General features: G+C 45.5%; 1 protein-coding gene across 2 annotated transcripts in view; it reads right to left on the bottom strand.

Moving 5' to 3' along the window:
• The window catches only part of GRAMD1B (GRAM domain containing 1B), a 251,406-nt gene that overhangs the window by 133,129 nt on the left and 104,786 nt on the right, over positions 1–13,491 (bottom strand). For both annotated transcript variants that reach the window (XM_049713921.1, XM_033407353.2), the window contains exon 3: positions 3,937–4,002. In XM_049713921.1, coding sequence (XP_049569878.1) covers positions 3,937–4,002 — 66 coding nt within the window. The remainder of the gene's footprint in view (positions 1–3,936; positions 4,003–13,491) is intronic.

Here is a 13,491-nt window from a genome sequence, read left to right as displayed (position 1 = left end):
TACTAAAGGGTTATAATTTTGATCTTTAAAACAGAAGAAATCAGGACTTCCCTGGTGGCGCAGTGGTTAAGAATCTGCCTGCCAATGCAGGGGACACAGGTTCGATCCCTGGTCCGGGAAGATCCCACATGCCACAGAGCAACTAAGCCCTGCACCACAACTACTGAGCCTGTGCTCTAGAGCCCGCGAGCCACAACTACTGAGCCCACGTGCCACAACTACCAAAGCCCGCACGCCTAGAGCCCGAGCTCTGCAATGAGAGAAACCTCCGCAATGAGAGAAACCACCACAATAAGAAGCCGGCACGCCGCAACTAGAGAAAGCCCCCGTGCAGCAATGGAGACCCAATGCAGCCAAAAATAAAATAAATACAATAAGTAAATTTTTTAAAAAAACAAAACCAAAACAAACCAGAGGAAATCAAACTTTTTTTTTTTTTTGGCCTGCTCTATGAAACGATCCTTCATTCTGTAATTGACCACATGGTTTGGAGAATTAGGAGGGGCCACAGAAAAGGGTCCATATTACCCACTTCATACTTGACCATTTTCAGCCCTGCTCTACCTGCTTCCCAGGGGAGGGGCAAAGAGTAAACGAGATGATCTGTCAGTCCAGGAAGGCCTGGCCAGTGTGGGGAATGCCGCTGGAACCAGCAGGGTGTGCTGTCCATCAAACTGGGCCAAGGGCAAAGGGCACAAACCAGATTCCCCACCACCGCAGAAAATCTCCACAGGGCTCAGATCTCACACTTGCTCTAGGTCAGGATATCACAGGGTAATACCCAAAACGCCCCAGAGAGTCTCTTAATTGGGTGGAAACATGTTAGAGGAAGGATTAGGTGCAGGGTGTAAAGGTTTGTGCTGAGCTGGGGCTGAGTGATTAATTAGCACTCTGAGGACTTGCTCTCTCCAGGAGAACCCACTGGCTGAGAAGGGAAAAAAGAATTCATTCAGAAACGCCACGGGGAACACACATCCGTCCTGAGTTTCGAGGGGAGGGGTCCACAGGGACCGCCACAAGAAGCATCCTTCTGATCCCAGCCCTCTCAGTTTCCCATACTGCCCAAGGTGAGCGAGTGCAGAACTGTATCCAACATCCACCATGAAGAGTTCAGGGGGCTGTCGGTGGGCCAGGGAGAAGAAAGGACCAGGGAAGACATTTAGAGGCTTTTTCTGGGCAGAGGTTTGGAAGGGAGACCCTCCATAACATTTCACTTGGTTGGGGGAGTGGGCAGAGAAGGAGCTAGAATATAATTTTTATCAGCATACAATCCCAACTACTGAACAAAAAGGCAGGGCTCTCTCCAGTTAGCAAGCAGCCTTGGGAAAAACGCATTGCAGAGTATGTACAGTTTGGCACTTATTCATCTCTCCCAGGAATGCCCTAAGCAGCAGGGATAAAACAGAGCGAACCGAGGAGCTGCCAATCATAGGGCAGATAGACGAGGAGCAGCTGAAGGTATGATGATCAGAAATGGACGGAACACTTCCAGAGATGTTTGGCGCACAAGCACAGGGAAGGGAGTTCTGCTGGGGAACTCTACGGACCCTTCCAATTTTGAGAGTATGGTTGTCGAAATCCAGACAGCACTGAAAAGAGAGCGACGGCCACTCTAGAGACTGAGGGCACTGCCATCAGATCATAACTGATGAAAGCATCTTTACAAGAGTGATTAATCTTTGCCCCTTGGAGGCCCCATGCCTCTGCCTAAATTGATGAGCTGAACTGTTAATTTCGGTTAGTAACAAGCACAAAACTGAGAACTAGCGCAGAACTCATAAAACTTTATAAAGGGACGGTCCCACCCTCCTGCCCAGGATGAAATCCTTTTCATGACATACCATCTAGCTTTTGCCTGAACACTTGTATGGAGGAGACAGTTCATTACTTTACAAGGCCTGTTCCATTGCAGTACAGCTCTCATCATGGAAAAGTTCTTTCTTATCCTGAGCTGAAATCCTTCTCGCTGTAACTCCTACCCCTCTAGTTCTATTTCTTAGGCTTTCAGATATTTAAAGAGTGCTGCTATAGTCATTCTAAACCTTCTCTTTTCCAGGCTAAACCCGTTTCCTTCAACCAATCCTTATCATCACATAGTTATCATCTTGATCATTCTTTTCTGAACTCTAATTTATCAATATCCTTTTCCAAACAACGGAGAATAATACATCCGATATGGGCAAACTAGCACAGACTACAGTAAGACCTTTTTTTTTTTTAAATCCATGCTCCATCCTTCCAGTAATGAACTCAGACTTTTACAGATCATTTGGTACTTGCTTCAGATTACTGGCTTACATGTGGCTGGTTAAAAAGTAACCCTTAAGTTCTTTTCCACATGAAATCCTGTCAAGTTAGGCTCCCCGTGGTAACCCTACACTCAAGAAACTATTCTAATATAAATGTATAAATATATAATAGCACATTTCCTTTTTTAAAATGCTCCGTGTTGTTTCCACCTACTGTTCTATTTGAAATAATACTAAGTCTTGGCTCTATCGTCCTTGGTGTTCTCTCTACTCCCTCTCAGCTGAGCAGCCACCATAAGTTTGACAAATGAGGTAAAAGTACCTTCTGCATTTTCATCTGGTTTGTTGATGAAAATGATAAACAGAGCTAGACCAAAAGCAGAGCCCTGCGCATGCCTGCTGAGACCCCCTTTCCGTGAAGGTCAGTACGGTCCACCTTCGCTGGGCACAGAAGTTTAACTTGCTGCAACAGACCGCTCCCTCTGTCTACCATTCAGAGGCGCTCCATGCCGCAGATGCCGCCTGGGGCCCACAGCCTGAGTGTTTAGCCAGTCCCACCTCAGAGCCTCAAACGAGCATCCAGGAGCCTCCGTATCCTCAGGGCCCCCTGTACACCCCACCTCATTCTCCGTTAACCTCTGACGCCTACCATCCACTCCAATCCTGGTGTTCTGCTGTCATCTTGCAAACAGATAGTGATACCGAGCAGGACCCTGTGGGGCTCCCGGGCACAAAAGCCTTTCTGTGCCCCCCACTTCTTGATTACAGGAAATAGGCTTCATTCAGCCTCCATGACCTTCCCTGAGTTCCAGCGGGCAGGTTCAAACAGTTGCTAATCAGGGAAGGGAGGGGATAAGGAGGAGACAGGAGAGGAACAGTCAAGAAACAATAGTGCAGCCTTGGGGCAGGGTCCTGGATCCCCCTCCAGGGATACACACAACAATATCCTTGAGCTGTTTTGCAGGTACAGAAACCCCAACCAGGTGGGAGAAGTTAACAGGTTAATGATGCTGACTCCCACGTGCCCCCCACCCAGGTGGAGGACGGAAGGATGATGTCGGCGCTCCTCACCTCAATCAACTAACGCTTGAACTCTGTCGACCTCTGTCGCAAATTCATGCTGAATTCTCCTCAGCTCAAGCCCCTCATGAATACGCATGAATACCCTCAGCTTAAAACTTCCCCAGTTTTGCGGTGAGGGAAACACTGCTTTGGGATAACTCCTTCCTTCCTCCGATCTTTAGCTTGGTTGTATCTTTTGGTTGACACCCACCAAGAGGCGAACCCACCTTTCAGGTACCACTCTGATGCCACACACGCATCCCCGGCCACGCCGTTTTCCTCGGGCACAAAATACCCTTTCCCCTCTCGCTCCACACCGTACCCGACCTCTAGAGTGTGCCTCAGGTGCCAAGTCCACTCTGACATCTTCCCAACGGACTTGGTTTCCACACACTGACTTCTTCCCCTGCTGGACACCAAAAGCCTTTAGAATCAGTCCCCTCTACTCGGGTCGAGGGGGAGCATCCTCCTTCTAAGCCGTGTGTGAGCACAGAGGTCTGGCGGGCCCCTATTTCTCTGCAGTTTCCCACAGTTCTCATTCGCGGCAGAAGCACTATCTTCCTCAAACATTTTCCCCACCCACTGTAATCGCTGCTCCCATCTCTCCCTCCTCATGCGATCTTACCTTTCTTCCCGCACCCGAGGACTCAGGAACCTGCTAGAGTCATCGTCATGGCTGCTCTGCTGGCTGCTGAGAAAAGACAGGATGTGAACCGTTAACGTTCGGCTTCTTTCTCAACCCTGGGGGAGAGCATCTAGACTTCAGCTCAATGGAGAAACGGGGTTACAACATCTTAAAGGTAGACGTTCCCCGGGGAAGTTTACACAGAGGGTATACTGCCAGACGGTGGAACTGAGACACACATTTGGTGAAAAACGCACCCATCATACCTAAAGCACAAGAGGAAGATCCTGACCTATCACCTTCTTCTTCCCAGGCCACACAGTCTCAGAGAGTGAATGCCTCTGGCATTCTCTGTACCTGGGCCTCTAGATCTGTAGGACAGAATAATCCCATTCTTCCGCCTCCCCTGAGACACTCAAGGTGCTGGCTTGCAGTCTTGTGGGCAGGAAGGGGAGGGGTGCGGGCAGGAGGGAATTCCAGCAGGAGAAAGACTTGAGACTTGATGGAGTCTGGGGCCACCCGGCCTGCTTCCCTGCCTCCAGGGAAGGCTGAAGAGGGTGAGGGACGAAAGAGGGATTAGAAGGTGGAGTCCCTCCACTCCTTAAAGCCCTGTAGGCACGAAGATTATAGAGCTTCAACTCACAAGAGTTCTTGAAGTGCTTACTTTAAATGACTGTGGAATTCAACAGTCATTCATCTTACTCAAGAGAAAGAAAAGCTGTTCAGACACCTTATGACACTAACTGAACAGAAAGCTGGTGAACAAATAATTTTTATTAATTGCTAATTATTAAGTACTCCAGGTTTCTAATCAAGAATCTGGAGCCCCCGTGGGCTAAGAATGGTGTTTGCTTTTTTAAATGGCTGGGAATAAACATTTTTTAAATGATAATAATATTTCATGACATGTGAAAATTATATGAAATTCAAAATGATGTCATAAATAAAGTTTTATTGAAACACAGCCACACCCATTCATTCGCATACTAACCAGGGCTGCTTTTTTGCTACAATGGCAGAGCTGTGCAGTTAAGGCAGAACTGAATAAGTGCAGTAGTGAGGCCATTAGACCCACAAAGCCTAAATATTTACTGTATGGCCCCTTACAGAAAAAGTCAGCAAACCCCTGTTTGGCATAGATTCCATTCATAATAAATTCCTGTTACCATAAATGTCACTATAACCCAGGCCCAGTACAACCAAACTTGTTCCCTTGTTCTGGTGGCTTGTTCAGCCATAAAAAGCACTGCTCTCTATAGAGTACACTCCTTAGACTAGATCCCCAGAAGATGGCAAACTGTGAACAATCTTGTAGGGTAGGTGCCTGCCCCAGTGACTGCTTCTCCACCAAAGAAGCACGCGATTTTACAACCACGCTCTGATGTTCTGATTTTTCAGCAAGAAGTAAATGAACTTAGAAGCAATTTACATCAAATTTTCAAATACACAAACATACACCTACACACACACACACACACACACACACATGCCAGACATCAGAACAGCACCACACACAAAGCTTCCAGTTGCTTGGCACAACCAAGTGTGTACACAATCCTGTGTTTTCTTTTACTCTACACAAAGCACTTTTTTTTTTGCCGCTCGTTCCCTGTGGAGAACATGTGGCTACTCATCATTCCCTCTTTGCAAGGTCTCATAGACTTGCCTTTTAAAAACTCCTTATAACAAAATTATACTGCTGTGTTGCTAACCCGTGGGATTTCTTACATTGGGACTGACCTGTCATATGTATCAAGCACCCTCTTCTATACAACTTGGAATAGGTGTTAAGACTACAGTAGGCAACCCACAGATGACTGGAACTCCAATTCCACAGCAGACTCAGCATCAAGAGAGAAAAACCAAAATAACAATAATAATAATAATTTAAAAAGAAAAAAAAAGAGAGAGAGGAATACCAGTCTACACCGTTGGCAGTACATGTGAGGAGAAGTAGGAGGGAGGGCTGTCTGGAACCCAGTGGTTTACACTATCTAACACCCAAAGGGGCTCAACCAACCCAATGACCACAATCAGCATTACGGCCTCTTCACGGAAGAGATCAAACTGGACTCCATTTAAGCTATCTATAATGGGGCTGTGCTTCCTTCTCACCCTACCCTCACTCTGGCAATCAAGGCTTAAAGTAAAGCTAATAGAGGGGCTCCCAGAACTAAATGAGAAGTACCAGAGTTTCAGAAAAATAATCGTGAGCTGATTTTAGCAAGTTATCTCACTAGATGGCACTGCTGACTTCCAAACCAGAACCTGAACGAGGCCAAGCCATCCAGCTTCTGAAACCAAAACTAGAACCAACTTTCTGGCGCCCCCTTCTGGCCTTCCCATTGCTTAGAAAACCGTTCAGAGGGTGGAGATGAAAAGTTAACAATGGATCACCTTCAAACGATTTATTGGTTCCAAATAACTAAGAAATATCAACGTGCATGCATTCAACAAGTATTTCTCCAATGCTCTCTATGTGCACATATGTCAAAAGGCAGCATCCAAGTTAAGTCAATACTTTGGAATACGCTGCCTCAGGTTACATCCAACTTCCTCCACTTCCTACTTAACACAACCCTGAGCAAATTAGAAGTCATTTTCCTTACCTACAAAATGGAGATAGATGTTACGATAGTTCTTACTGTTGTAAGGATTAAAGAATGTAAAGCTGCTGTAAGAATTAAAGAATGAACATATGTGAAGTATGGAGAATACTGCTTGGCACATACTAACTGTTGTACAAATGCTATTATTATGTGCAAGTCATCGTTTTGTGGGTCATGGAAAATAAAGACGTGAATCAGACAGGGATCCTGCTCTCAAGGTGTTTACAATCTGGAAAGTAAGAGTCAATATAAACTATAATTTTAAACTACATTTAAAAGTAGAAAATGATAACTCTTAGAAGTAAATATTAAAAGCTACAGAAACATAGACCAGAGAAAGATCACTTCCTTCTGGGGCTGGTAAGAGAAGACCATCTCAACAGCAAGGGTTTTTTTGCTGACACTTGAAATTTGAACAGATTCAGGATGAGCAGAACTGAGAAGAGAGGGCGTTTTTTTTTTTTTTTTTTCCTTAATTTATTTGGCCACTCCGCGTGGCTTGTGGGATTTTAGTTTCCCAACCAGGGACTGAACCCAGGCCCCCGGCAGTGAAAGTGCAGAGTCCTAACCACTGGACCGGCAGGGAATCCTGAGAGGGCATTCTGGTTCAGCTCGGCTCACCAAACATTTACCACCTACCAGGCACTGTGCTAGAAGGCTGGGACGTAAGGAGCCCCAGTCTAGGAGGCACAAGTGTTCCCTGAGCACTGCGACGCAGCAACACCGGAAGGATGAAGGGGCGCAGGTCGCAGACACTTCTGCTGGGGAATTTCAGGCAACATATTGGAGGAGAACGTAGAACAGCAGGAACTACGGGTAACTCCACAGCAGCAACAGCTGCAGTACGCATGGGCTCCCTCCTCCTCTAGACACCCCCCTGCCTCCCCACCCGCCAAAGGAGCCTGGTCCTCTCTCCTCCCATTTTCAGAACTTTTTTTCCCACCATCTTTAAAGGTGAGATAGACGCCAACCACTACCACTCCACCCAACCCCATGAAATGATCGTTGTTGAGCAGAGATTCAGACATTGCCTTGCTCTCTGGCAAAATTCTCAGCTCCTCTTTTATATGAGCCTTTTCAAACAGTACAGACCACCTGGACGCTGGGCAGCTCACCCTGCTCCCTAAATGAATCTGCCGGTCTTCTGAGGTCATGCAGAAGAGCCGTCACCACGGTAGGGTGCTTGCAGAGGGCTGTGGAAGGCCAGAGGTCAAGGGCCACGTCCACAACCGCTCCATTTCAGTCAAGGCCTTGGAGGGACAGGTGGCCAGTGCAGGCTCTACGGCTTAATGAAGCTGAGAAGAACTTGAAGGAAGTCCGGCAGAGGGCGCTCACGGATGAAAACGTCTCTTAGAAAGTCTGTAAAGAAACTCCAAACACCGATTTGGAATGACTTAGCCTGGGCACCAGATGACTGAAAGTCAGCTTAACACTGCAAGGAAGGGAAGTTGTATAAGCAACCGTTTGCCTTTCCCCCAAAAGAGCTAGAAAACGCATGAGGCTGACTAAAATCCCTCCTTATGTAAATTCAAGCTGCTGATAAAAACCACTGTAGAAATTAAATTTTGAAACAGCACACTGTGTTACTAAACACGGTGGGGAAGCGCTTCTGTGCGTCCCGCAATGTTCCGGAGGGAAAACAGCTGAAGCGAATCGAATCTGGAGTCCTGGTTTCGTTCTCTGCCAGCAAGCTAGTGCTGGGAGCTTATCCTAGAAGGTCACACTGAACCAGTAACCCTGGCTGGGAAAAATCCATTGTAATCGGAGGCAGAGCACACTCCAGAGGCAGAAATTCACAGGATACCGAGCTAGCAGGAAGCTCCGCAAGGCAGGCTGGGTAAATTCCCATGATTCCACTGGTCTCCCTTCCTCCCTCCCCCACCCCCGGGCACTGGCAGGAAGGTCAGCCTAAACCCACAAGCCACCAGGAAGGTGTCCTTCTGCCCTCTGCAAAGTACAGCTTCACTCCTGTGGAAACTAAATTTGGCACTTTTTCTGAGCTGGTGCTTCCTAAGTAGAAACAGTTCTTTCTCACCCAGACAATACTAATGGGGTCTCCTAAGCCGGGAAGGGGTTTTGGGAGATTCAGGGGATTCCAAGCAGTTATGGGGCTATGCAAGATGTCATTTAGTATTTCCAGAGCCTAATGGAACCTGTACATTTACCGACACTAAGGCTGTGCACTCATTTTTCGCATTTCTTTGTTTTCGGCTCTAATCAGAGCAATCTAGTGTGTTAATACCAATTATCTTATGCTAATTAGAAGCTCTGAAAAGCTCAGAGTGGCTTTGATTGATAAATGTCTGATTAATAAAAGTGGGGGATATGTATACGTATGACTGATTCACTTTGCTGTACAGCAAGAAACTAATAACACGATGTTGTAAAGCAACTATACTCCAATAAAAATTAATAAAAAAAATTTTTTAAAGTGGGGGAAGAAATTTAGTGGATGTAGTAGAATAGCATGGAGACAGACAAACCGAGGTTCGCCCTGGCTTTGTTTCTTATTGGCCCTATAACTTTGACCAAGTCCCGTACCCTCTCTCAGCCTATTTCCCAACATCTGAGTTCAAGATTTGGAATCAGGAAGACACAAGTTCTGCCACCTAGCACAGTGATACTGGGCAAATTATTTAACTTTTCTAAGTGTCAGACATGGGTATACACCACATGGCTTTAAGGACTGCAGTGGGGATTAGAAATGGTAGAAATCATCTATAGAAAGTGTCTAGGGCCACGTTTGGGCCTTGGTAGGTGTACCAGAAATGTTGGACATCAATTGTACTTAATATTCACAGTTAGTTTGGCAGATAAATACTTTGAAACATCCAATACATGGGAGGAAATTAACAGAAGAGAACCTTATGATAAAAAATGTTGAGAGCCACTGACTTGAAAAGTAGAGTCGCACTGTCACTGATAAAAGGCTGGATTTTCATGTTGAATTATATCTGCCTGAGAAATGACTCTAGCTTCTACCATTTCAGTTTAAAGAGGAAGGGCATCTGGGGGAAGAAAGGCAGGTAGCCTGTAAGTAGAGAATAAAAGAGAATAGTTTCTGTTTGTCATCTGGCAAGCGGGTATAGGAAAGTCTAATAATAGAAGATAAGTAAACAGATGTGATTTGGGACACTGCCAATGCCTGCCAGCTTCTTATACAACATAACTGAATATTCTCAATTACTACTTAGAAAATAACATGCTCTGTGTGAAGATTAATGATCTGTCTACAAAGGTAGCAGGACTGCTTCTGCTTAATGCCTCCCCTGGGAACAAGTAGCAAGGTGGGTAGCTGGTCAAAGATTGAGGGATTCAGAATCCAGCTAAATATCTTTTAACTCATTACAACTCACTAATGTTTCTCTATTGAATAGTTCTTCTGCCTCTAAACATACCCATGTCTCTGTCTTTAAAAAATAAAATCTCTCCCTCAACTCCTTTATGTTTCCTTCCTTCCCTTCAGGGCCATATTTTATTGAAAGAATGCACTATTTGGTGACTGCCGAACTTCCATCAAAACTCTATCAGAGATTTGCATATAATGTGTTGTGATAATTAAGCAGTTATTAATAAACAAAGAAGAAATCCTCATCTCCCTATTTCAGGCACGTCTCATTTATTGATTTTTCTATGTAATTTAAAATCGTTCATCTTTAAAACATTTTAATGCTCCTAAGGCAATCAATAAACTAAATTACTTTAAAAAAAAAATCTGTATCAGAATAAGCTAGGAGCTTTTCTATGCAGATTCCTTGGCCCCCTCCCCAAATTTACCAAGTCAGAGTCTGAGCCTGTCCAGGAATGCGTATTTTTTAAAAGCTTCCCAGTGATTCTGGGGAGCAACCAGGATAGAGACCCACTGGACATCACACTCACTGCCTCTGCTTCCTCACCATTGATTTCGTGAATTAGTCACTGTAACCTGGACCACACCCTTACCCCTCCTTGGTTTGATCAACCAAGACCTCTGTTACTGCCAAAGCCAATGACAACAGTTACATCCTAACCTCATTTGACCACCCAGGCAGGTCTGGCATTGATGATTATTCCCATTCTTTAAACTCACCCTTCTTGCCTTCTATGACAAAACCCTCTGCTCTTTCTTGGATTTTTTTTTTGCGGTACACAGGCCTCTCACTGTTGTGGCCTCTCCCATTGCGGAGCACAAGCTCCGGAGGCACAGGCTCAGCAGCCATGGCTCATGGGCCTAGCCGCTCCGCGGCATGTGGGATCTTCCCGAACCGGGGCACGAACCCGTGTCCCCTGCATCGGCAGGCGGACTCTCAACCACTGTGCCACCAGGGAAGCCCTCTTTCTTGGATTTTATCCTACTTTTGTTTTTCTCTTCTTTTTTAGGGAACTTCATGGACTCTTCTTCTGGTTGGTCCTAAAATGTTTCCCAGGACTCATTCAGCCACTCATTTAATAAATTATCTGATACCAACTATAGGCCAGGCATTGTTCTAGAATCTAGATACCAAATACAAAGTAGCAAATGAAACAGATGAAACCTCCATGCTCAAGGAGTTCACATTTTATTGGGTTTCTTGCTCTTCCAGCTTTATACCCGGGGAGCCTAGTTTTTGTGGATCTCTGAAATTGTTATATTACACATTCAGGGGAGAGGATTTATAGCTCTCATCCAATTCTCAAATAGAGAATGTAACCCACAGAAGATTAAAATCCACTGCAATATATCTCTGGGGAATCATGTCCACACACAAGGCTTCAATTATGATGGATAAGTTAATGACCCCCAAAGACAGCACAGCACTGAGCTGTCACTAGTCACATGTGGCTGCTTAAATTCATTAAAAATTCAGTTCCTTAGTCGTACTAGCTACATCTCAAGAACCTGATGACCACATGTGGCCATTAACTTCCATATCAGTGCAGCTAGAGAACACCTCCATCACTGCAGAAGGCTTTATTGAACAGCGTAGAGGTTTCCAGATCAAACCCAGGATTTGAGTTCCAGTTCTGCCACTTGTTATCGGAGTAACTCAGAGCAGCCTGTTAACCTCTCTCTACATTCCTGCCCCCTTGTCTTTTAAAATGTAAGTCACTTCACACACCTGTTTGGAGGATTGACCAAGTTAACTGATATAAAGCACTTAACAGAAGTCTTGGCAAGTAATAAGTACCCCCAAAATGTTAATAATACTTATTTTTATTATAATACATTTGCCATGGTGAATGGGTCCAACAGGAATCTCAAACTGAACATGCCCAATACTGATTTCACCATCTTTTTGTCCTCTCCTTGGACTCCACAACTAAGGATGCCTGCAAACGAGAAATGTACCTCCATGTCAATTTCACACCAGGTCCTGCAGATGCTACCTTACTATCCCTCAAAGGCATCCCATCCTCCCTTCAACATTGACTGCCACTGCTTGAGGTCAAGCTCTCATCACTCCCTGCGGGGATTACTTTAATCGGCTCCTGACTGCTTTGCCTGTTGCCAACCCGGCCCTGCTCCACTCTGTCCTTGACACTGATACATCAGTGTTCTTCCTGATATGCAGATTTGATCACGGCTCTTCCTGGCTTACTACTTTATTTTTTTTGACCGCGTGGTTTGAGGGATCTTAGTTCCCCGACCAGGGATTGAGTCCGGGCCCTCGGCAGTGAAAGTGAGGAGTCCTAACCACTGGACTGCCAGGGAAGTCCCCTCCTCCTGGCTTAAAATCCTTTAGGTGTCTCCTAATTTCAGAACAAAGTTCAAAAACTCCTTAGTTTAGCCTAAAACTAAGCTATAAAAGCCCAGTAAGCTGACTGCCATCTACCTTCCTAGCGTCCACATCTCCCACATCTCCCTCACCGGCTCCAGGATTTCACTCTCCACTCCAGTCATTCTGCTTGTCCCTGGCTTTGACTTTGCTCTTCTCTCGCCTGGTTTATCCTTTTCTCCACTTCCCCTCTTTGTTTCACTCATTCCCATGGGCTGAGGCAGGATCTTCAGGGATTAAGCCTGAGGGCTCTAGTTTTAGACAGTCAGCACTCAAGTCTCGATTCTCCCACCTACTCAATTTCACCCGCCATAAACTGGGGATGATAAAAGTATCTTCTTCACTGGGGTGTTGTGAAATTTAAATAAATTAGTTCCCATAAAATACTTAGAAAGGTATCTGGCATTGAGTAGATACTCAATATTATAGCTATTATCATCCTCCAAAAGTAGTACCTTCTCAGGGAAATCTTCCTCGATGGCCACCACCCACACTATGGTCCCTATATCACCCTGCCCTGTACTTTCCTTTATCATAACACTTATCATACTCCTTGGGATACAGTAATTACTGATTCAGTTCTGTATACCTTCTACCACACTGTAAGTTATTTGAGAACAAAGATCCCATTTTAGGCCATTTCTTTCCATCCCCAATGCCCAGCACTGTACTTAGCACCTATTAGATGTACAACATGATAAATTAATGTACAAATATCTAGCCTTGTCCTCCCTCTGAGGTCTCCACTTTCTGCTGAATACTCCCCGGCCAGTCCAGAAAGACACTTCACTGAGTACAGATTACATGCTCCCTCTAGATTACAACGTGCTTCCAAAATGCTCATCCACCTTTTCTGGACACCTGTGTTCAAAGTATCCTGCTAGTCCTTACTGGATTTGTAAGGCCTGGTCTGTGACCTCAAGGAGCCCACCAGTCTGTATGAATTCCTGATGGACCATAAATTCATCCATGTTTCCAGCAGACTAAGCTTCAGGGTTTGGTGCTCTGGAGATGCCAACTTGAATTAGATGTGAACCTTCTAAATAAAGCCACCACTGTAAGCAAACCCATGAGGGCTGGCATGGCCCTCCTAACACCAGCCCTCCTCTGCCCCACCCCTATGCCAGAGTTGTGGCCCAACTCTCAGTTATCCAACATGAGGAAGCCGTACCTCATGCTTGACAGAGCCTCCATTGGAGGGCGAAGAGGAA

Source organism: Orcinus orca, chromosome 8 (assembly GCF_937001465.1).
Source record: "Orcinus orca chromosome 8, mOrcOrc1.1, whole genome shotgun sequence".
In the NCBI taxonomy this organism is placed as follows: domain Eukaryota; kingdom Metazoa; phylum Chordata; class Mammalia; order Artiodactyla; family Delphinidae; genus Orcinus; species Orcinus orca.
Note: the sequence above shows the minus strand (reverse complement) of the source record. Positions and strands in the feature narration are given on the sequence as shown.